At 40.5% G+C, this 24,637-nt stretch overlaps 1 protein-coding gene across 2 annotated transcripts in view; it reads left to right on the top strand.

The window, feature by feature from the left end:
- Window positions 1–24,637, top strand: part of itfg1 (integrin alpha FG-GAP repeat containing 1) — a 165,597-nt gene that overhangs the window by 52,398 nt on the left and 88,562 nt on the right. For both annotated transcript variants that reach the window (XM_054771194.1, XM_054771195.1), the window contains one exon: window positions 10,771–10,865. In XM_054771194.1, the coding sequence (XP_054627169.1) occupies window positions 10,771–10,865 (95 nt within the window). The remainder of the gene's footprint in view (window positions 1–10,770; window positions 10,866–24,637) is intronic.

Here is a 24,637-nt window from a genome sequence, read left to right as displayed (position 1 = left end):
CGCTGAGATTGCGAAGAAAGCACGTGATCTGAGGAAGCAAGGAAAGATCCAAGGAACATGGAGTGCAAACCGCAAAATCTTCATCAAAGTAAATGGAGGACCAGAGGCCAGAGTTCTTGTTGTCAAAGACATCAAGGACCTAGAAAGATATTGAGGTCTCCCAACATGGAAGAAAACAGCTTCAATATGCTACAAGAAGATCTACAACTGGACACTTTTTACTTTACAGATCAAAAACAATTGGATATGGAAAAAGACATTGATCCGGACTTAAATTTTTTCTCTCACATTACAAACGACTGCTGTTATTATACGGAGGAGCAATACAACAACAGCTTCATCAACGACGACAAGTTATCCATCATCCACATAAACAGCAGAAGCTTGAACACAAACTTTACTAATATTAAACAATATTTGAATCAATTCAAAGAACCTTTCAAAGTAATAGCAATCTCAGAAACTTGGATCAATGCTAACAAAGGAATGGACTTCGAGATGGAAGGATATGAAATGATGTGTGCAGACAGGAACAATTCAAATGGAGGAGGTGTGGCCGTATACGTGGACAAACATCTGAACTACAAAATGGTAAAAAATATGTCATTTGTCATTGATAACATTTTATAATGTATAACAATTGAAATCTGTAAAGAAAAAAGCAAAAATGTGTTAATAAGTTGTGTGTATAGAACTCCATAGTCAAAGATTGGAATGTTTGAGGATTGGATTAAGACAACGTTTACAGACATAGGTCAAAAAATTATTTTTATATGTGGAGACTTCAATATTGACCTTTTGAACTCACACAAGTACAAGGAAATAGACGACTTCACAGATACAATGTATAGTTTGAGTTTATATCCTAAAATCATTAGACCAAGCAGAATAACAGACCACTGTGCCACCCTTATCCATAATATATTCACCAATGACTTTGATAACAACACCATCAGTGGCCTGCTAATTAGTGACATCAGTGATCATCTTCCAGTGTTCACAATTTACAATGAACATTATAATAAAAGACAGGTGGAGGCAAAAAAGACTTTTCAAAGATTGCGTACAGAGGACAGCATCCGGGCCTTCAGGAAAGATCTAGAAGAACAAAGTTGGGAGAGGGTCTACAGTGCAACAGATGTGGACGAGGCATATGACAGCTTCCTTGGCACTTATATGGAGCTCTACGATAAGAACTGTCCCTGGCAAGAAACACTTACAGGAATGATATCAATGCGGTAGTTGAAATGTTTAATGATTATTTTGTAAATATTGGACCAAAACTGGAAGAAGAAATTCCAAAACAAGACACAATTGATGAAGGGAATGATATTATTGATAGGAATCTTAATTCTATGTTTCTCACTGCTGTAACCAAAAAGGAGATCACTGACATTGTTAAACATTTTAAGGCAAAAACATCAACTGATTGTCATGGAATCGAAATGGAAACAGTTAAAAGGGTCATCAATGAGATCGTAGACCCGTTAACATATTAGTATTATTAGTTATTTATAATAATTATATTATTATATTATTATTATATTACTAATAATTACATTATTAGTAACTTATCATTTCAGACTGGAATATTTCCAAGCAAAATGAAAACAGCCAAGGTGGTTCCAATTTTCAAAAAAGGAGACAAACACCAATTTACAAATTATCGGCCAGTTTCCTTGTTACCACAATTCTCTAAAATTGTGGAGAAGCTATTTAATAATAGGTTGGACAAATTTATTAATAAGAATGAATTATTTGCTAGTAGTCAATATGGTTACAGAGCCAACATTTCAACTCCTATGGCACTGATCGAAATCACGGAGGAAATCACTACTGCTATGGACAATAGAAGATGCACAGCAGCTGTATTCATGGATCTGGCAAAAGCCTTCGATACAATTAATCACACTATCTTAATTTCAAAATTAGAAAGGTACGGAATTAGAGGATTAGTTTTGAATTGGGTTAAAAGCTACCTAGCAAAGAAGAAACAATTTGTAAAGCTAGGAGAATATACATCTGGGAGTTTATACACCACGTGTGGAGTACCCCAGGGGTCCATTCTGGGACCAAAACTGTTTAATTTGTACATCAACGACATTTGTAAAGTAACAAAGGACTTAAAATTGGTCTTATTCGCGGATGATACCACCGCTTTCTGTTCTGGTGAAAGCACACAAGAACTCATTTTAAAAAGTCAAGGATGAAATGGTTATATTAAAATCATGGTTTGACAGGAACAGATTATCCTTGAATTTAAGTAAAACTAAAATAATGCTATTTGGTAATAGCAGAAAGGATACGTACGACCAAATACAAATTAATGGAGTGGATATTTGAAAAAGTGGAGGAATATAAATTCCTTGGGGTTGTAATAGATGAAAAAATGAGTTGGAAATCTCATATTAAATATATACAACAAAAGGTGGTGAGAAATATCGCTATACTGAATAAAGCAAAATATGTTCTTGACCAAAAATCACTCCACACCCTGTACTGTTCCTTAGTATTAGCATATCTAACGTATTGTGTGGAGATATGGGAAATAATTACAAAAGCAATCTTCACTCACTCACTGTACTGCAAAAAAGATCTGTGAGGATAATTCATAATGCCAAGTATAGAGAACATACAAACCCTCTATTTTTAAAATCACAGATTTTAAAATTTGCAGATTTAGTACACTTTCAAACCGCTAGAATAATGTTTAAAGTTAATAACAACTCGTTACCCAAAAACCTAATAAAGTATTTCTCAGTCAGAGAGGAGAAATATGAAAAAAAAAATTAAACTTAAAACATTTATACGCGAGAACTACGCTGAAAAGCCACAGCATTTCCGTGTGTGGATTTAAATTATGGAACAGATTGAGTAAGGAACTCAAACAAAGTACAGAAATGAGCAAATTAAAAAAACAATACAAGCAGTTGATGTTTGCTAAATACAAGGCAGAAGAGTCTTGATCATCACAATGATATTCTGTCAGGTTTGTCATTTTTTTTTGTTTTTTTTGGTTTATAAAAAAAAGGTCTTTTCATATTTATTTTAAACATTTATTATTATTATTATTATTATTATTATTATTATTATTAATATTAATGTGTCTATATATATATATATATATATATATATATATATATATATATAATTTTTGTATAAAGTTAATAACTCGTTACCCAAAAACCTAATAAAGTATTTCTCAATCAGAGAGGAGAAATTTGATCTTAGAGGAAAATTAAACTTAAAACGTTTATATGCGAGAACTATGCTGAAAACCCACAGCATTTCCGTGTGTGGAATTAAATTATGGAACAGATTGAGTAAGGAACTCAAACAAAGTACAGAAATGAGCAAATTAAAAAAACAATACAAGCAGTTGATGTTTGCTAAATACAAGGCAGAAGAGTCTTGATCATCACAATGATGTTCTGTCAGGTTTGTTATTTTTTTGTTTTTTTTTTGTTTAAAAAAATGTTCTTTATTCATATTTATTTTAAACATTTATTTATTATTATTATTATTATTATTATTATTATTAATGTATATGTATATATATAATTTTTTTTGGGGGGGGGGGGGGGGGGGTCTTACCGTTATCTATTATGTGTTATCCTGACTATCACAGAAAACATGACATGGAATGCAGGAAGTGAACTACATGTACTGTACTAAATGTAGAATGGATGGGGGGTAGGATTAAATAAGCTTTGCTTCTTCCTATTCCTTTTGGACATGTGGAACTGTGAAAAAAAATGATTCATGAGATGTATTCCATTGTAACCTTCATGTTCAAATAAACTAAACCAAACCAAACCAAACCAAACACTCAGAAGACCTTTCACCTGGAAAAGGTGTGCCCTGTTTTTATCTGTACACACACACATTCACACACAAACACACACACACATAGTTTCTAGATATGTCACCATTTTAATCTTTGTTCAACTTAGACTGGCTGGTGCCAAATACCACAACAACTAGAAAAGGGAAGTTTGTACCCTTTGCGCCACCTCTCAGTCATAAAAGAAAGCAGAACAGGGTTCCTCTTTGGAGATTGATTGCACTTTCCTAAAACCTTCGTTGGTCGCTAATCTCTCCAGCGCTGGCATTACAATTATTTGTATGTACTCCTGTTTGAATGACATTGTAACTGTCCTTGAGACCACTAGACTCATTTCACTGCTATTAGAATAAACTTTTTCCAAACAATTGGTGCCGTAACCCGGTCAGGTTGGAAGGGAGGCAGGAAATAAGTAGGAGGTTAAGAAGGACAGAGGGAGGAATAGACAGACACTGGTGGGAAATAAACAACAGCAAGTATAGAGTCTCTAGGAAATGATCAGGTAGGAAGGAGGTAGGCAGGAATGATGGGTGCTGGAGGGAAGGAGGCAAGTGGCAAGCTTTGAAGGAGGCTTCTAGGAAGGAGACGGTGGGAGGCATGCAGGTATAGGAAGATGAGTTGGAAGGAGGGAGGTTGTGGCAGAAGCGCAGACTCCCACTGATAGGAAGAGCTGTGAAGATTGCGAGACACAAATGTGTTTTGAAGTGATATTTAAACGTGTGCGTGTGCATGTGCAGGTGCGTCTGCATGTGAACAGGCTGCAGCCTATTTCTTGCTCTTCCCTTCCTCCCCTCTTGGAGTTATCTTACTATATGGCGTTACATGCAACCTCTCCACCTCTCTTCCCTTTCTGTCGGCCTCCCTCCTCATCCTCCTCGCTCATGTTTTATCCCTCCCTGCGTCATTACAGCTTTGTGTTTGTCTCCTTCTCTTGTCAGCCTTTCATCCGCTCGACTAGACTCACTCACTTGGCTTTTCGCAAGCTTAGGTTCTCCATCACGTCTTTCAGTGCAGTGCTGCTCAGGTAGTTGTCACCAGAGGCAGATGTCTTACTTTTTTTTCTTGTTTATTTCAAGCAGACGGAGCATAGTCATCAAAATCACTATGATGCACAAAATGTCAATACGTTGCCTTGAGCAAGACTCCTAATTTACTTCTACTCCCATGGTAGCTACCAATCACAGATGCACAGTCAAGACAATGCGGTACTTAACTATGCTACTAGTACATGTTATTTATTCTACTAATTATCATCCCTGAAGGGAAATTAAATGGTTAATAAAAAAAGATTAGCTGTGATTTTGTGGAATAATGATATTAAGTCATCTTCATTATGCATCACTCTTTGTGTCACATTTCCTAAACATTCCATTTTCTTGCGCTGATCTGGGTGTGGGTCGCAGGGGCAACAGTCTCAGTGGGGATGCCCAGATTTCCTTATCTCCGGCTACCTCATCCAGTTCGACCAAGAGGACATTCCCAGGCCAGCGTGTTGTAGGTCTGCCCCGGGCCTCCTCCCGGTTGGGCATGCCTGGAACACCTCACCAGGGAGGCGTCCGGGAGGCATCCGGACTACATGCCCGAGCCACCTCTTGATGTGAAAGAGCAGCGGCTCTACTCTGGGCTTCTCCCAGATGACCGAGCTCTTCACCCTATCTCTGAGGGTGAGTCCAGACACCCTACAGAGGAAACTCAGCCGCTGGTATCCGCGACCTCGTTCTTTCAGTTATGACCATAGGTGAGGGTGGGAACATCGATTGACCAGCAAATTGAGAGCTTTGCCTTCCGGCTCAGCTCTCTCTTCACCACAACGGTCCGCCCCAGTAAACGCAGAAGGTCACAGCCTGATGTGGCCATCAGGACCTCATCGTCTGCAAAGAGCAGGGATGAGATCCTCAGGCTTGACCCTCTCGACAGCTTGGTTGCACTTAGAAATTCTGTCCATAAAAATTATGAACAGAATCGGTGACAAAGGGCAGACTTGGCGGACTTACTGCTGGCAATGCAAACCAGGCTCCTGCTCCGTTTGTACAAGGACCGAATGGCATATAGTACCATGCCACCAAGCCCGTACTCCAGGAGCACCCCCCCAAAGGTGAGGGGCACGGTCAAATGCCTTTTCCACAAAGTCCACAAAGCGTATGTGGACTGGTCGGGCACACTCCCATGTACCCTTCAGTACCCTTGCAAGGGCCTAGAGCTGGTCCAGTGCTCCGTGACCGGACGATTTCCTAAACACATGCATCAATAAATTAAGTAACACCACCAAATGTATATATATTTGTTGCTTGCCCACTTCATATGCAGATGACTCTGGTTCAGAAAAAAAACAATTTACACATCCTAAGTTGCAATTTGATTCAAATGCCAGTGTCCTATACCAAACTCTCCTTGTTTCAATAACTCCAGTATTATCCTTAAGTAGCACTCTCCATTAAGAGAGGCCACTTATTGCCACACTAGTTAGCACTTGAAATAGACGTTAGGTGTACATGTAACTGCAATCTCTGGTGTGTCGGGATTTAGTGATGGGAATGGTGCTTAAGTGGTGATTAATGGTTCAGACTTTTGTCAAGCCTGTCAATGGTGGTATAATGATTAGACTGAAGGGAAGTCGGGCCCAAAACAATTTAAATACACACATTTTCCCATGACTATAAATTATATTTTTGGTCAAAATGCTTTCTATAGTAATTAGACAAGTGGCCAATGACTTATGGACATTTAGTTGCTAAGTCCCGCCCGTGCGCCTATAAAGATGTTTTTGATGGCGGCCTTGTTTTTCAAGCAATCTTACTCAAATTTTACACACACGTTCTTGTCAGTCCCTTAAAGATGTGTACCAAATTTAATGATGACTCGAGTAAAACAACACCCTAAAGTTACAGTGGCCGTTTTGTGGAGCGCATTGACTGCGTATGTGAGAAATTTCAACCCAGTCCGATTTATGCAGTCAAACTTTGTAAAACTTAATAATAGCGCCACCTTTTGGTGTTTATGTCACACAGTAGCACAGGCTACACAGAAAGGATGCATTTTGTGACAAAGAGTTCTCAACACAGGCTGATTGTAAGTGATTGGAATCAGGTTCCCAAGGGTCTGTCAGGTTACCGCAGCTTACAGTTTTCTTAGTTACAGGTTGAACTCTGAGCCTCAGGATCTGATGTTGTTATGCATGTATGACTCGTCATGACAACTGACTGTTCCTCCCGGCTTTTCCCGTCCCACAGTCAGCCTCGCTGGCTAGGGCGAGATGGTTCCGCCACCCTGGTTCGACCGACGCAAACGGCGAGCCTCGCTGGCTATCTTTCATCAGCTCGCGGGAGGAGCGATCGCATAAATGAATGAACTTGTCTTTTAACTGGCGCTATTCTCTTTCCAGAATGTAGTGTCACGTCAGTGAGCGTGCCATGTGTTTTGTTTTCAGCAGTCCTTCCGGGACCTCCCATGAAAAACGGCAGAAAGACCAATGGAAGTTTCTTGAAAGCAGAGCAAGACAATAAGGATTAAAATTTAAATTTAAACATTTTAATTTACTTTTTTCATTAAAAAAAAAAGTTTTTCATTAATTTCATTGTACTATACTTGTACGAGATGGAAGGCGGGGAGGAAGGAGGTTCCTAGAAAGGAGTAAAAATGATTGGGTTCGGAAGGAGACAGAAGGAAGGCGGGAGGCAGAAAGGGTGGGATTGGACACAGGGCGTATGGAGGCTTGTTGGAATTGTTAGGAATGGAATATCTTCCACTCTGCTTCAGAAAAACTATGGCAACCTGCTTATCTACCACAAGACCTTTCACCTTAAATTAAAATTGAACTTAAAATGTTAAATTTCAGTTAAGATGAATTAAAATGACTTAAATTAAAGTATATTAACAAAATAAAATGGCATTAATTAATACATATTTTAATTAAAATATTATTTGTTATTGTATTTAATACATTTTATTTAATTTAATGAATTTAATTTTAAATTGTAAATTCCAAATTTCAGTTAAGATTAATTAAGATGAATTAAATCACATGAATAAAATAACATTTCAATGGTAATCTAGTTAATAATGGAATCATTATTCATTCATCAATTAGCAATACCTTTTCCCAGTCATTTTCTGCCGCAACCCGTCCCGCCTCATCCTTTCCCTCCTCACTGCCGTCTTCATTCCAAGCCATACCGCAGCTGCATTCCCTCCGTCGCCACAATCTCCATCTTGCCTCGTCAGCAGGAGGACAAGATAAAAAGCGCTCAGCATGAGGGAAGGAGTGAACAAAGAGCAGTAAATATGGACAGTGACACTTGAGGCAGGGGACGGGATGGGAGGGGTGTAGGGAAGAAGGAAGACTGACAGAGGAGAGCGAGGAGACGGGTGACGGAGGGCATAGTGGGAATGAAAGGGAGACGGATAAAAGATAGATGAAAGAAGGGATTCATGGAGGAAAGGGCAGGTGGGACACTGTGTGCGTGTGCGTGCATTGGACGGTGAACACTAGAGACAAGATGGCGAGTGTCTACCCGAGTGGGACTAAATTACAGTAGCTTTAATTGTGCATCTCGCTCATCTTGGATCTTTCCCTCCTCGTAACAAATAGCTTGGCATCTAAACCCACGCGTCTCCATGGCTACAAATCACCCAGTAGATGAAGAGACAAGCATTTGGTCCTGAATTTGGGCCTGGTGAGTCCACGTGAGCTGCAAAACAAGAAGCAGAACTGAGCCCCACTTTTCAAACATGGCCTTAAAGCATTGCTCACTCTTAATCAATAAGTCACCGCAGTGATTTCATTTTCACCTTCTTTTTCTTCTTGATAGGGTAGATTATTTTGGATGATTAACCCTTGCATGACCTTGAGAAAACAGGATACTTTGGTTTTCCCAGACATGGATGAACTTGGAATAGGTGTAGTTGTACCTGTATATCATGATAAACTGTTGAATATGCTCTTGTGGATTACATCAACAGTCACATTTAAACAGCAGCATCACAAAAAAACAACATGACTGACGGATAGTTGTAGAGCTTCAGGCTCCATTTTAAGATGTGTAGCAAAGCCTGGTTAAGATTTTTGTGTTTGTGTGTGTGTAGGCGCTAGGGACACATATCACTGTTGGATGATCATTAATAAGTAATAGGTAATAGTTGGCAGAGCTACAGCTTATTTAAAGATGTGTAGCGAAGCCTGGTGAAGATTTTTGTTTTTTTTTTCATGTTCATAAACAGGCTCTTGGGACACGTAGCACTGTCAGATCATCATTAAAAAGTAATTTGTCAGAATTGGTGATAGTTCAACCGTTTCCATAGTTGGCATAGTTCCAGGTTTTATTTTAAGATGTGTAGCAAAGCCTGGTTGTTTTTTGTGTGCTTTAGGCACTAGGGACACATATCACTGTTTATTATTATAATTGTTAAGATTATAATTAAAAACTAGTTTTTCATAATAGATTATAGTTGGCAGAGCTCCACGCTTTATTTAAAGATATATAGCGAACCCTGGTTAGGATTTGTGTATGTGTGTGCGTTCGTGAACAGTCTCTTGGGACACATATCACTGTAAGACCATAATTATAAAGTGATTTTACATAATAGATGATAATTGGCAGAGCTCCAGGCTTTATATAAAGATGTGTAGCGAAGCCTGGTGATGGGTTTTTTATGTTTATAAGCAAGCTCTCAGGAAACATATCACTGTTAGATGATAATTAAAAAGTATTTTTGCATAATAGATGATAGTTGGCAGAGCTCCAGGCTTTATTTAAAGATGTGCAGCGAAGCCTGGTGGTGATGGTTTTTTTAAAATGTTTTTAAGCAGGCTCTCAGGACAAATATCACTGTTAGATGATAATTTAAAAGTCATTTTGCATAATAGATGATAGTTGGTTAGATAGTTAAGATTTTTTGTTTTTGTGTATTAAGGCTGTAGGCAAACACATCACTGGTCATCTTGAAAAGGTATTTTCCCAAAATAGGTCATAGTTGGCATGCTGCTAGGCTTTATTTTACGATGTGTAGCGAAGTCTGGGTATGATTTTTAGGTTTTGTACTTTAAGGCTCTAGGCAAACATATCACTGTTAGAACATAATTAAAAGAATTATACGTAATAGGTGATAGTTGGCAGATCTCCAGGCTTCATGGCTTTATTTCAAGATATGTAGCAAAGCCTGGTTAACATTTTGTGTGGGTGTGTGTGGGCTCATCAACAGGCTCTCAGCACACATACCACTGTTAGAACATAATTAAAAAGTAATTTTGCTTAATGTCTGGTAGTTGCAGACCAAACAGCACCAAACAGAGCTGTCTGGTGTGTCTCATAAGAAATGTGCGGCATTATCTTCTATCTGTTTTTTACTTACTTACTTACTTAGCAACACAACATGTTATTGACCTACAGGGGTTGTTCATTTTGTGCAGCCGGTAAGTGTAAGTGTACGCTGATTTTAAAGGTAATATTATATATATATTGATAAACACGCGTTCTAATGCGTGAGCAAGCCAGCTGTAGAATGTGTGTATGAGGTGTGTTAACATGCTAACAACAAGAGTTGTAATCTTATTATAATGTGTTTGTGAGCGAGGGCAAACAGGTAGTGCCAAATTTATCTGTGGCGGTCCAGTTGTAATTGTGGCAGGCCACAAATAAATGAACGTCTGGGAAACGGGTAAAAAAGAAAAAGGCATCAAACAAGGCAACTCCTGCTTGGATGTGTGTTTGCGGGAGGCGAAGAAAGCAAGTTCCTCTGGTCCAACTCGCATGCGAGGGGGGGAACAGGAAGTGGTCCTATGCTGCCAGGAACGACGCCAAGCTGTAAAAATATCTCTTGCATAGTAAAAATACAAACCAATGCTAGTTTAAAAAATGTATTAAAATAGTTTGTCCCTTGAGTCGACTGTCTTTTTACTGATCTATGTTTTGCGTTTCGATTTTTGGCAGATGGCGACGGCTACCAGGACCACCTCCTTCCCGTGTGCTTGGATGAAGGCTGCCAGCGCAGCGCCATCTACTTGGCCAAGTCCGGTTCCGAAGAGGTACCACACACACACACACACACACACACACACACACACACACACACACACACACACACACACAGGGAAGTACCTAACACACACGCACTTAAATGACCTTAATGAGTCACGAGACAACATTACTAGTCTGAAAAAAAAGCCAGATTTGTTTTTACTTCTGTTCTCTAATGCGCTGCCCGTTTTCTTCTGTTCATTTGCACTTCATTATCATGTCTGCTGTTTTTATTTCAGCACTTTCACACAGCATACTAAACAAGCACTACAAATAGTTTTCAAATATTTATTTTCATAACAAAGCGAGAAAAAAATGGCACCAATTTTAGCGAACCTTGTTGTCATTCCTTTCATTCTGTCTTGCACAGGTCCTAATCTAAATCCCACTGCACAGTGGAACACAACACACTCACGGTTGACCTCTGAAATGGTCACATTTTTAATGATTTCCTATAGAAAATTATGAAAAATGGAAGTCATCTGTGCCAGGGTTAATCCGTGGCCACCATAAAAGCTTTATTAACTCATTCAATCCCATTTTTCAAAAGACGACCCCTTCAGTAGCGGCCATTTTAGACGATTTTTGATATTTCAAGGCACACAGAATATTGTGTTCTATGGTTATATAAACATGGAACCTACCAAAAGAAACATTAGACTCTCGTCTTTCATCAGAAAAAAAAGTTTGTTCGTACTTTTTTCCGTTCTTTAGTAATCAGCAGTAGAACATAGCTAAGTTTCAGGAAAATGTCAATTCCCAACTAGAAAACTTTTTGTGAAAAGATACATTTCAAGCATAACTTTCAATTTGACACAAATATTTTTTGCTTTTGTGACAGCTAAAATATCTAAACAACTACAGTATACCAGCATAAACCACTCAGAAAGGGGTTGTTTTACATCAAAGTAAAAATGTATTTATAAATATAACACCATGAACTATTTACTATTTTCACATTTGGAACTGAACTATGTGTGTGCACGCGTGTGCACGCGTGTGCGCGTGGCCTTCTGCACGCCACAAGCTCTCTTCCAAGCTCTCTCACTTCCTCCTTCCTGTCATGTATGATTTTTCCGTTCCCATGATCTCTGCCGAGCTCTTATCAAATGCACTCCTGCCACGTTGTGGCCGCTTTTATGACTTAAAATTGCTGGGAGGCATTAGTGGGGAGTTATATCATCAACCCCTTTTTGCCTCTCGAGCAAGAAAAATGTAAAAGACGTCTAAATACGTTGTTGGGATCTGGCATTTGGGTTTATAAAAACATATAAATATGTCTTTGGTCCTGAATGAGTTAATACACTGCGTGAGTTTTTATTGGCCCACTGTACATTCTAAAAACTATAATTAAAGATAACTTGTAATTTTACAACAATAAAGTTAAAATATTAAGAAAAAAGATTTAATTTAAGAAGAAAAAGTCAAGAACTTCGGAATATTATGAGTAAAAATAACAGTTGCCTAAAGTTCAAATATTAAAGAAAAGAGATGTTATTCATTAAAAGTTGTGAAATGATGAAAAACAAACAAAACAACAAATAAAGTTGTAATTATTTTTTAAAATAATTTTGCAGAAAAAGAGCTGTTAAAAAGAATAAAAGTCCAAATATTAAGAATAGAAATTGCATTCTAATGAGAGGAAAAAAGTCACAATTTTATGAGAATAAAATTTTAATATTATGAAGACAAATAATGTCATTTTAGTAGCATAGAGCTGAAGTATGATAGAAAAAATGCATTATTCTTTTAACAAGAAAAAGTTGTAATTTTAAGAGAATAACGGCATAATGTTGTGAGGAGAAATAACATCATTGTATTTGTCTAAAGTTGAAATATTGAAGAAAAAAGACATTATTTATTAAAAGTCATAATATGAGAAACGCTAACCAAGGTTGAACTGTACTTTACAACTAAATCAGGGTAATCTAAAGTAAAAGCAGTTGGTGGGGCGTGCTTGACGTCTACTTACTGTCATACTAATGTCAAAAGAAGTAAACGACTGGTTTTTAAAGGCAGATATTTTTTGAGTTCTTTAGGGAGGACAAAGAACACTGCCTCTGCTTCTGGAAACTTCTTTTTCCCTGATATTGACTGTGGCTTATATAAGAAAGTAATTTGTAGCAGGCGCAGGTGTAATTTTTCATCAGACACACACACACAAAAAAACTGTCGTTGCTGCGCATTTTGAAAGGGGAAAAACTTTTTGGAATTGGACTTAGTACTTTTCTGAAAACAACCGGGAGAGCACTTTCACAAGTTTGTGCTGATTTTAGGCTGCTTTAAAAGCACCAGAATGAGCTTTGTGATCATGTTAGAGAATCATGGCTGTCGACTGCCGAGAAGGAACCATTTGCGCTTTAGGTTGTGGATGCGGATGCTGATGGCGTTGCTTCTCTTGTGGACATTACCTCGCTGTGCTTTGTGTTTGTGTGCCTGGTTAGATCACACTCTCTCTGCTTGCACCAGCAGCCGCGCTCTCAGCCTTCCTCTGTGCTTTATTTCAGAACCACATTCACCACTTAGCTGTATTGTTTTACTTTTTAGTAGCGACAGTGCAGCTATCTTTGCTTCTTTTTGCACTTGTATGATAATTAGGAACATTAAAAAATGAAAGGCATTTGTGATGCTAATCACCTTCACGCTACAGTCAAAACTTGTTTTTCTTAAGCCCCAGTTTTCCCTCAACCACTGATTTTGTTTCCAACCCAATACCGAATAAAATTCAGGCTCCGATACTTTGCAGATTCACCAAATAATGTCTGGTAAATTTGAAAAATAGGTGTATTTCATATCATACCGTAAAGAATACAAGACATTTAACTCATTCAATTCTAGCCATTTTTTAAAAGACGACCCCTTCAGTACCGGTCGTTTTAGACCAGGGGTCTCAAACTCAATTTCACTGGGGGCCACTGGAGGGAGAGTCTGGGTGAGGCTGGGCCGCATCAAGTATTGGGAGTAGGGCTGGGGATCTCAGGGTACCTCACGATACGATACAATTCACAATACATGGCTCACAATAACGGCCCATGTGATACACCACTGTTAGTTCAGTGTTGGTGTTTATTTGCCCCCTGTAAGTATGGAAGTAACACTGAGCTTGCCCGGATGTTGCGGGCTGCAGTTACACTACTCTTTGATGTCCAGTCGTGGGCCGCAAGATACGATTTGGTGGGCTGCAAATGGCCCACGGGCCGCGAGTTTGAGACCCCTGTTTTAGACGATTTTGACTGATCTTTCAAAGCACACAGAATATTGTATTCTATAGCTATATAAACATGGAACCTACCGAAAGAAAGATTAGACTCCGGTCTTTCTTCAGGAAAAAAAGTTTGTTTCTACCTTTTTCTGTTCTTTAGTAATCAGAAGTCGAACATAGGTAAGTTTCAGGAAAATATCAGTTCTCAACAAAAAAAAAGCTTTTTGTGACAAGATACATTTCAAGCATAACTGTCACTTTGCTTTTGTGACAGCTCAAATATCTACACAACTATACCACAGGTGTCAAACACATCATTTTATGCGGCCCATGAAACCCTTGGAATGATGCATGTCAATAATGTACTTCACCTTTGCCCTTCTAAATGTATTTGATCTGTCATTTTGACAGAAAAATTGCACTGCATGCGGTTCTTCTAAACGTCAGTATTATCTAATCACGCAGCAAGATATTCCAAGCATTTTTCAAAAACAAATACTTGAATGTCTGCTTGTCACCATGACATTCTCACTTCACTTCTCATTTCGAAGCAAGTTATCCATCAATTTGTTAGTAAAAATATAATAATCTAATGCATGGGCAACTGTGTAATAATGTTATGAGGTTATATTCATATTTAGATTCATAAAAATTGACAGTTAAAAGTGGCCCTCTGAGGGCAGCCGTAACTGCGATGTGGCCCTCAATGAAGATGAGTTTGACACCCCTGAACTATACCAACATAAACACAAAAAGGGGTTGTTTTACATCAAAATGACAATTTATTTACAAATATAACACCATGAACTATTTACAATTTTCACATTTGCAACAGAACTATGTGTATGTGTGCACACGTGTGCGCGAGTTAAAATGTCCCTACAGTGCGTAAACCTTCTGCACGCTACACTCCTCCAAGCTCTCTCACTTCCTCCTTCCTGTCGTGTGTTTTTTCCGTCCATATGATCTCTGACGAGCTTTTATCAAATGCACATCTGCCACCTTGTGGCCGTTTTTATGGCTTAAAATTATTCTGAAGTGAAATGAGTAAGTGGGGAGCTGTGTCAACACAAAATGGATAACTACATCTTTGGTATTGAATGAGTTAATATTACACTGCTGGTTGTTCAATTTTTTTTTTTCTTGTTAAATGATATTTTTAGTATGATCCGTGGGCCAATGAAAAAATAGCAGCGGGCTGCAAATGGCCTCCAGGCCACACTTTGGACACCCCTGCAATATATGCATGCTAAGAAGCATGTATTCTCACACAATAGCATTATATTTTTGTTCTTTACCACATACACCCCCTCGCACATACACACACGCACGCAGAGCACACGCACAACACCCACATATGGTCTTTTCAGTTTGCATCCGACCAGCTGGCAGGACGCCTCCGTCTTCCGCCACCAGAGAACCAGCTCCCAGTTTCCTTTTCTCGATCCAAAATAGAAATATTATCGGCTTATCCGCCATGTTCGCCCACACATGCACATGCACACGCACACAAACACGCCAAAGAGACACACATTTGAGCACTCCCCGAAGACGTGCATTTCTCTCGCTTTCCTTGTGTCACGTTTTCTGCTTGTCGAGAAAAAAAAGAACAATATAATGGAAAGCGGTAGTGAAGGAGGTGGGGGTGGAGGAAGAGGCATGGTGTTATCATCACTGATGGATGAAGAGAACACATGCTGTTACGTGATGGAGATACTCATCGCCGCCACAGGGAGGGAGGAGGCGTCCGTGCATTCCTGACTTGGGGATGCAGGCGCCATCCGAGTGTTCCCATTCCAGCCAATTTTAGTAGAGAAAGATACTTTATTAGCCTCTAAGAGTTTGTTCTTTACGTCCTGTATGTAGCATACGCCACACACAGAAGTCATCATGTGTGTCTAGACACCTCAAGTCCCGGGTCGCTTGACTTGTTTGAGGTGTGGGCTTGAGCACGAGCACCCAACCTGTGCGTGTCGCATCATGAAGGCAATCGCTCATCCCGTATGTTAGTGGTTTTCACCCATTTTAAATACGTGCCACAGGTCCCACAATAGTGTATTGTAGTGTAATAGCATGTTAGCACTGATGCGGGAATGTACAACATTCCCGCATCTTTAATTTGCGGATGACACTACAGTCATCGGCCTGATCACTGGTGGTGTTGAAACATCATACAGAAGAGAGGTGGCGGACCTCATAGCTTGGTGTCGTGATAACAATCTCCATCTCAGTACAGATAAGACTAAAGAGATGATCATCGACCCAAGAACAAGGGAAAAGGAGCCGCATAGACCCCTGTTTATTGATGAGACTGAGGTGGAGAGGGTTAAAACCTTCAAGTTCCTTGGCACACACATCAGCGAGGACCTCACCTGGTCTCACAACACCCAACAAATTATGAAGAAGTCCCAAAGGAGACTGTACTTCCTGAGGAGACTGAGGAAATTTGGCATGTCCACCACAATCCTGCTTCTACAGATGCACTATGGAAAGTGTCCTTACCGCCTCCATCACTGTTTGGTACGGTAACTGTACAACACGTGATAGGAAGGCACTCCAGCGGGTGATCAACACCTCACGGAACATTGTTGGGGCAGCCCTCCCCTCACAGCAAGACATTTATAAAACTAGAGTCCTACGAAGAACACACAACCTCATCAAGGACAGCACACATCCACAACACTCATTATTCACACTCCTACCGTCAGGCAGACGCTACAGGAGTTTGAAGTCCAGGACCACAAGGCTGGCAAACAGCTTTTACCCACAGGCCATCAGGCTTCTCAACAAAGCACTCACACACGCCGCACGCAACACACGCACACACTCATAGCACTTTTATTTATTTATTTGTATTAATGTCTCTTCTGTTGTTGTTGCTTAATTTATTGGTATTTATTCTTATTTCTTATGTTCTTATTGATTTTCTTGTGTTCAGAAAAAAGAATTTCAATGCATAGCAGAACCACCAGTTTAACTGTGCATTTGACAATAAAACTCTTGAATCTTGAATCTTGAATCTAGACAGTGCTTTTAGTAAGCCCTACTTTTGTGCGTGTGCGTGAGTGTAGCTTTAATGCAAATTAACTTTGCTGGTTGGGGATGACATCCTGCCTCAAGTGAAGGACTTTAAAGTGATAGTTCGGATTTTTTGACATGAAGTTGTATGACATCACCATCAGCAGTGTAGTCCATCAAAAGCGACTTAAACCCCTCTTGGTCCCCTAAGTCCAGTTCTGGTCAGATTTGGATGATGAAGAACGTATTTCCAGGTAGTTGCTGGGGTTACACAAGTAAGGAGTTTTGCTTGTCAAAAAAAATGCGTTCAAAAGAGTAATACATTTGCAAAATCAGACCTCACAAATCCCTCTGCGTTATATTTGCCTCTCCATTCTTGTGTATGTGACAAAGACTTTCGCATCTTCTTCTGCGACGGAGCACTGTGGCCATCTTGTTTACATGTGTGTTCCACAGCGGAAGAGGATGTGAGTGTCTTTGTCACATACACAAGGATGGAGAGGTGACAGTGTGCAGTGATACGGCGGGAGACAAATATAACGCCGAGCGATTTGTGAGGTCAGATTTTTTTTGACGAGGCGTTTTTGTGATGCGGATGTATTAGTCTTTTGAATGCATATTGGTTTGAAAAGCCAAACTCCAGCGATTATCTGGATCTATGTTCTTCATTACCAAAATCCAACCAGAACTGGACTTAGGGAACCAAGTGGGGGGTAAATCTGTAGCGAAGCCTGCTATCGTGCCCGTGAGGAAGGGGGTCATGAAAAGCCACAACTTCCAAAGTGAGCGTTTGATCTCCTCTCAATGGAGCAAGCAAGTGAGGGTGATGACAGATTTGGCTCTGGGGACACACGTGATCTCATTTTCTTCTTTTTCAGCTAAAGGGGTCTCACGTGGACGTCTTTGACACCCGTTTCAAAAGCTGGCATGACAGCGAAAACAGTATTCAATTAAAAGTGGTTGCCATGTAAACAGACCATAAGACGGGAAGGATGGAGGAGCTTTCAGTCGCTTCATGGGGCTGCGGGAGAGGGTTAAAGTGGGGGTGGAGAAGGTTGAGCGCGGAGGGAGAGAGGGGTGAGTTATTTCTGTTGCCTTCATTACCACTTGAAGAAGAACATGTCTTTGGAGAGCAGCGTGGGGATGACGGCTGTGTGTTACATACAAAGGCAAAATTAAAAGTACATGTCATCAGACGCCCCCAGGTGGGCAAGGGCGCCCTGGTGAGTCAAAAGGAGCGTGTAGTGTAGTGTATACACGTGCACGAGGGCTTTTTGTTCCATCCCGAGATGAAGAAAACTCTACCATCCTCAACTTGTGCACCTTAAAACCACCTCACTGGAATACACAATAGGAGGCTTATTATCCTTCCTTCGGATGTATTCAGCTGCACCCTCATGGTCGTATCGATGCACACTTGACATGTTCTTCTATAAAACCAGATGGAAAAAAGTTTGATCGTGAAAAGCTTGGGGAATGGAAATGGTGTTTCAACACGGAATTGTTAACGCAGCACTGCAGCTCTTTTCAGGTTCTTGCTAAAATGAAATGTTCACAGGCTAATTGCTGCCTTTTACCTGAACTGCCACCACAAGTATTATTATTCAACACATCTTTGTAGAATGGATTAATTGTTCTGTTTACACACACGCTTCCAGCCACATTACACTTGACTTAGAATGAGTCAAAGTGATGACAATGTATGCCTTGTTACTTTTTTTTCCTTTTCTGAAATGGTGAAATCTTAACAGCTCATGTTATGGGCCGCATTGCACACTCACCAGGAAATAATGAGTGTATTGCTGGCCCTTCTTATTGGACTCATGACTACATAAGCCATCTTAAAAAAAAAAAAAGAATGCAATCGTTTATAAGCTGCCCTGAAGAAGGAAACTGAATTTTTACACTCTTACATGCTGCACACACGCATGCGCACACGCGTGCGCACACACACACACACACACACACACACACACACACACACACACACACACACACACACACAGACAATAGAACATAGTAGTAGCTGGAGTCGTATTACTTTCAATGTGAGCGTTTGGAGTGAGCCAAAAAAAAATACAAAACCCCAAATTAAATGCAAAACCTTTTTAATGTTAATTGCTAGGGGTATCACAGGACACCCAACACATGAGACAAGACAATGCACGAGCTTGGGTCCACGAGAACGAGACAAGACAAGATTTTAACAGTAATCCACAATGGCATTGAAGATGTTGCCCTTCCCATCCAGTTACTTGTGTAGGACTGGATTTTGGGCACTGACCACTACCAAAGAAAGGCTCAACGCAGCAAAATGGACGGTAAAAAGAAGCCGCACTCATGCACATTACAGCCACGCTATAAAATTAATTTCATACATTGCTACATGACAATAGCATTAGCTAAGTCTAAAGTGTAGAAAACGAACCCTCGGCATGGTTCGTCAAAACAAGCTAGTCCACTGTGCTCCAAACAGTTAGGGAACAATGCTTGACAGGTCGTCATTGTATTTTGACATGTCGAAGGAAAGCAAGCTTTCGTTTGCATGTAAGACCAGACTCAGCGAACTCTGCATTCTCACCAAGCGTCAGTTAGCAAGAAATCCCCGTCTTCAAAGGGCAGCTCATTAGCCTTTGGGGGTCATAGGCACGTGGCCCCCTCCGGCTCCCAGCTTTATTCGCTCTGAAAAAAGAGCCAGACAGTTCCTTTTGGCAAAGAAACGAGGTATACCAGAGAGACACCCATTCACAAGATCCACTATCAGTGTCAAAAGTCATTGTCTTGAGCACTTTCCTAGTCTATTTGTCTGTGTTAGAGCTCCAGCCAACACACATCCATCACGAGCAGCATGCATACCACCCCCACCTAAAGCAGAGCCAACTGCCCGCCGTTACTGGCCAGACAGGGAAAGGGCAGCCAGTGTGGAGCCAGACAGGCCACGCCCCAATCCGCCCGGTTAGCAGTCTGGACAGGTGACACTGACAGAAGGTAGCGGCGGCCCCCACCCCGCCTCGCTGACACAGAGACATATGGGCTCGCTCCATCTCTGGCTCCGTGGCCAAACTGTGACCTCATTAACGCCCACCGGTGAGGTCATACCCTCCCGTCCAAGTAGTTTTTTGTGGTTTTTTTTGTGACTTTCCATGCATTGGGCAACATTAAGAATCATCTTCAAAAGAAATTTGGTGCATGTATTGCCATGTATTTGGTCCGTCCCAGGACTCAAATTTGTCCAGCCTGTAGTGTCTCTTCCCCTCACATTTCATCAGCGAGAAAGAAAAGTGGCAGGAGCGTGTAAGAGTGGTCCCGGCACTGGGGAGCTGCGGTTCATTGAGGGGAAACATGAATTTCAACATGTACTGTGGCATTGTGAAGCAGAGCATGATCCCCTACCTAGGGAAACTGTGTCGCACGGCAGTTTTCCAACATGATAACGAGCCCAAACACACCTCCAAGATGGCGGGTTGGGTCACATCCCCATCCTGCAGAAGGTTGGGCCTCTCTCAGACAATTTTTTTTAAATAAAATAAAGGTAGAAACTGGTTTCACAGCGTCTTCCGGGACAGCAATGGACCCACGAGTGATCCCACTTCTGACACCAAGTTGTTGTGGACAGAAGGAGTTGTATCTTTTGTCATGTTTATTTCTGCGCACAAGAAAATGGTTGAAGCAAACCCAAAGCAGTCTGCCACAGGTGTCCCGCTGAAGGACGAGACAGAAGCAGTTACACAAACTGTATCAGGTGCATACACATATTTTGGGTTAATCAGAGCTTGTTGACATAGAAACGTCATTGGCCAGCCTTGTTTTGGATAAAGGAGGTTTCTGGCCTTGAGCAGATAATCCGTCCCCAGGAAGACCAACCATGGGTACTACGGAAAGAAAACCGAAGCGGCAGCAAGACTGGACACAAGCAGAAAAACGGGATCATGACAAGCAGTTCACTTGACAGGGGACAAGATTCTCTTAAATGAATACCTGAAAACCCAGTACCTTATAGCCTAGCCTGGTATAGCCAAATATGAAAAAAGAACTCCACTCAAGAACACTCGGGTGTTGCAAGCACAAAATAAAAATGAGCGGGGTTCACAATGAGGTTGATGCAGCTGAGCAAACTTGCACTTCTGCCTCAGCTGTTGACTTCTAAAAACTGCGGATTGACAAATATGATTCCACCGGGACGGGGAAAGGGATGAAGTTGAAGAGACTGAAGTCGTGAAAGATCATCGCCTACTCGCTCAAAGTCAAACAGCAACTCATGGTTGTCTTGAAAGTCACTCATGATTTGCACTTCAACTACTTTGTCTGCATTTGCATTTTTTTTTTTTTTGCGTTTGGGGGATTCATACCTCCCTTTTCTTTTACGATTTACCCCAATTCAATAAATCTGGTATATTTTAAAAAGGGAATTGAGGACAGCCGAGTGTTGATATTTGAGTGTATTTACTAGCACATAATATTATCCCCTTTCTACTTAGCACTCCTTCGTGGTTTTGACTTTGTGTTGCAATTGAAGGGCTGCAGCCTTCGAAGGTCACAAGTCTACAGAGGTGGGTGCCTTCAGGACATCCCCCATCTTCCCACCTATAGGTCACAATGCTAAGTAGCTACATGTTAGCATTACTAACGTCATAGAAAGGTTTACGGTCCCAAGAAGTTTCAACCTATCTGGTGTTTGATAATCAAATCCGTCCAATGCCGCGAAGGAAGGCTGCATTTAAAGCAGTTTTTGATCTGGGACGGCCTTCATATGCAACCTCTGAATTGGGACACAGCGATCATCATACTGCAAATCACGGCTGGTCAGCTAAATTATTTTGGAGGCCGGACTTTGCTATTATTCTTCTACTTCATGTATGATTTCAATGCACTGTTCTGCCATGTTTTCCAATTTTTATCTTGTTAAAGTTGTCCCAAATAAACCCTAGTCCATCCATCCATGTTGTTCCACTTACCCACCCCGGGCAGTGCAACGCTATGCGAAGATTCTTGATGTGACAGGAGGTCTTTGCTGTGTTGAAAGACCTATACTGCAAATAATGGTAGTCAAAGATTCTCTATATTACAGGACAGTATGTACAGATGTAATGCAAAGTTTCTAGTCAAAGATCCTATATATCAGGCGTCCCCAACCACTGGTCCGTAGGCAGGGCAGAAAAACTTTCAGGCGCTATGATAAAAAAAATAAAAACTTTTATGTAATGAAATTTATCTAAATGCAATTTTGGATTATTCTAAATAATATAAATGGACAAACGAACATTTAACGTCACTATAATCTTTATTGAAGACTCTTCTTGGCGAAGACAGCGAGGAGCATCATCTTTGTGCTTTGCGATGGTTTCTTTTGTTAATTCAATAGTGTTTTGCACCTTCTTTATCAAATTGCTGGCACTCCAAATTTTCGTTGGCAGCATGGCGGGTTAGCGGGTTAAATTGCAGCCGCACCTAATAAAAAATGCACGGACAGTGAGTCAGCCACGCTTTGTTTAGGCACTGGATTTCGCGGAATGATACAGTGTATATATGTGCAATACACTAAGTCCCCAACCAACAAACACAATTGGTTCCAGACGACCGTTCTTATGTCGAATTGTTCTTAAGTAGGGGAAAATATGACCAATTATATAGGTACTACATGTACGTGTATACATATATACATATATGCGTATGTATGTAAATATGAGTTTGGAAGCAGTAGTAATATTAAGATTCAAGATCAAGATTCAAGACTTTTATTGTCATATGCACAGTAAAACGGACAGTTATACTAAGCAATGAAATTCTTACTCTGTTCATTCTCCCAAGAAAAGAAAGACAAACACAAGAAAAATAAGAACATAAGAAACATATGTACCAATAAATTAAGCAACAACAACAGAAGAGACATTAATACAGATAACTAATACAAATAAATAAATAAATAAATAAATAAAGTGCTATGAGTGTGTGCGTGTGTTGCGTGCGGCGTGTGAGTGCTTCGTTGAGAAGTCTGATGGAACCCTGCCGAATGTAGTGCATGAGTGCGTTGAATGTCCAAAATGAACAATAAAATAGAAAAAAAACGGGAGAGTGAGACCAAGACGTCTGCCACAGAGGGCACCATAACGAGGATAATTAATGAAAAAACAATAATAAAAGTGATATAATAATACGTAATGATAAATGTTATTTACCTTTGAAGAGGAGTGGTCGAGCATACGTCGTCGTGGTGGAGGAGGAGGAGAAGTTATTGAAAAAAGGACAAATGGTCGTCTTTGTTAGACTCTTCTAAAAGAGGTAGTGTTCTGTGGGTGGTGTAGAATTAAGCAGGCCTATTAACTCTTCATAAACTTTAATCACACGCTCTGTCCGGGTTGTATCATCCAGCTACAATTTAGCTTTCCATTTCTCCTTTACACTCTCTCCCCAGCGTCTTCCTCTCCGTTGTTCCCATTAGCAGTGTCACAGTGCCCTCTACTGTTCAAGCATGTAGCAGTATAAATACTGATGGAGCGACTAGAAGGCAAAATAAAATAAAATATAGACCAGTCGGCTTTGTTTGTATCTCCGAAAGTTCGCTTGTTGGATGTTCGTAAGTTGGGGACTTGGTGTATACGAAAACTGGGGCGGTTGAAAATTGAGGTTTGACTGAATTCCTAACTTGCCCCAACAGTCTACAAAATGAAATTACCGTAATATCCAGACTATTGAGTGCACCGGAATATAAGCCGCCCCCACTAAATTTAAAGAGAAAAAAAGATTTGTACATACAGTATATAGGTCGTACCTGTCTGTAAGCCGCAGATGTACAAGTTGTAGCATGGGATATTAAGTACACAGAAAAATGTCATTAAATAAATGCTTTTTTCCAAACAGTGCCGAACAGTGTGTGAAATCGGCTGGTTTAACCGTAGCCTACCAGAAAAGTCATTCATCGCTGTCTTCATCTTCCTCATTCTGCTTTTTCTTCAATGTCGGAATTCATCAGCCTCATAATTCCTTCATCACACTTTCTCAGTCTCTTTCTCTTTGGTTGTCGCTCTCAGTGTCACTTGCGTCTCGAGGCAAATTAGCCTTTGAGTTTGTGCTGCCATCGTCATCACACAGCCGTCCAGCTTTTCCGAACCCGTTGGTGATAGTGGAGTTTTTAGACACTGCTCCATGCGGTCAGGATCCACTGGCAGACTCGAGCAGAAGTGTTCTTTGTGTGTTTTCAATGATGAGGATGTGTGCGTGAAGCGCAAAATGACTGTTCTGAAGCATACGGGATGTCGTAAGATTAGAACGTGACCGTAAATCAGCCGAATCACAGTAGAAGCCCGCACGGTTCATACAATGGAAATTACGGCAGACATGCTCGGCATTCATTTTTGTCAACATTATTGTCTCGTTTTTTTAATTGGCTGGCAAAAGTGTCAGATCCTTCCGTCATAGTTTTTGTCAGTAGTTATCGTCTCGTTTTACAACAGGAAAATTATTCGGTGGCGATATTTACACTGATACGACAACAGTGCAAAAGATGTTGGTGCCTCTCAAGTGTTGACCCCAACTCTGTCTGATGTCGTTTGGCCTGCGGGC

This window comes from Dunckerocampus dactyliophorus, chromosome 3 (assembly GCF_027744805.1).
Source record: "Dunckerocampus dactyliophorus isolate RoL2022-P2 chromosome 3, RoL_Ddac_1.1, whole genome shotgun sequence".
NCBI classification, from domain to species: domain Eukaryota; kingdom Metazoa; phylum Chordata; class Actinopteri; order Syngnathiformes; family Syngnathidae; genus Dunckerocampus; species Dunckerocampus dactyliophorus.
The sequence above is the reverse complement of the archived record's forward strand: the minus strand, read 5'-3'. Positions and strand labels throughout refer to the sequence as shown.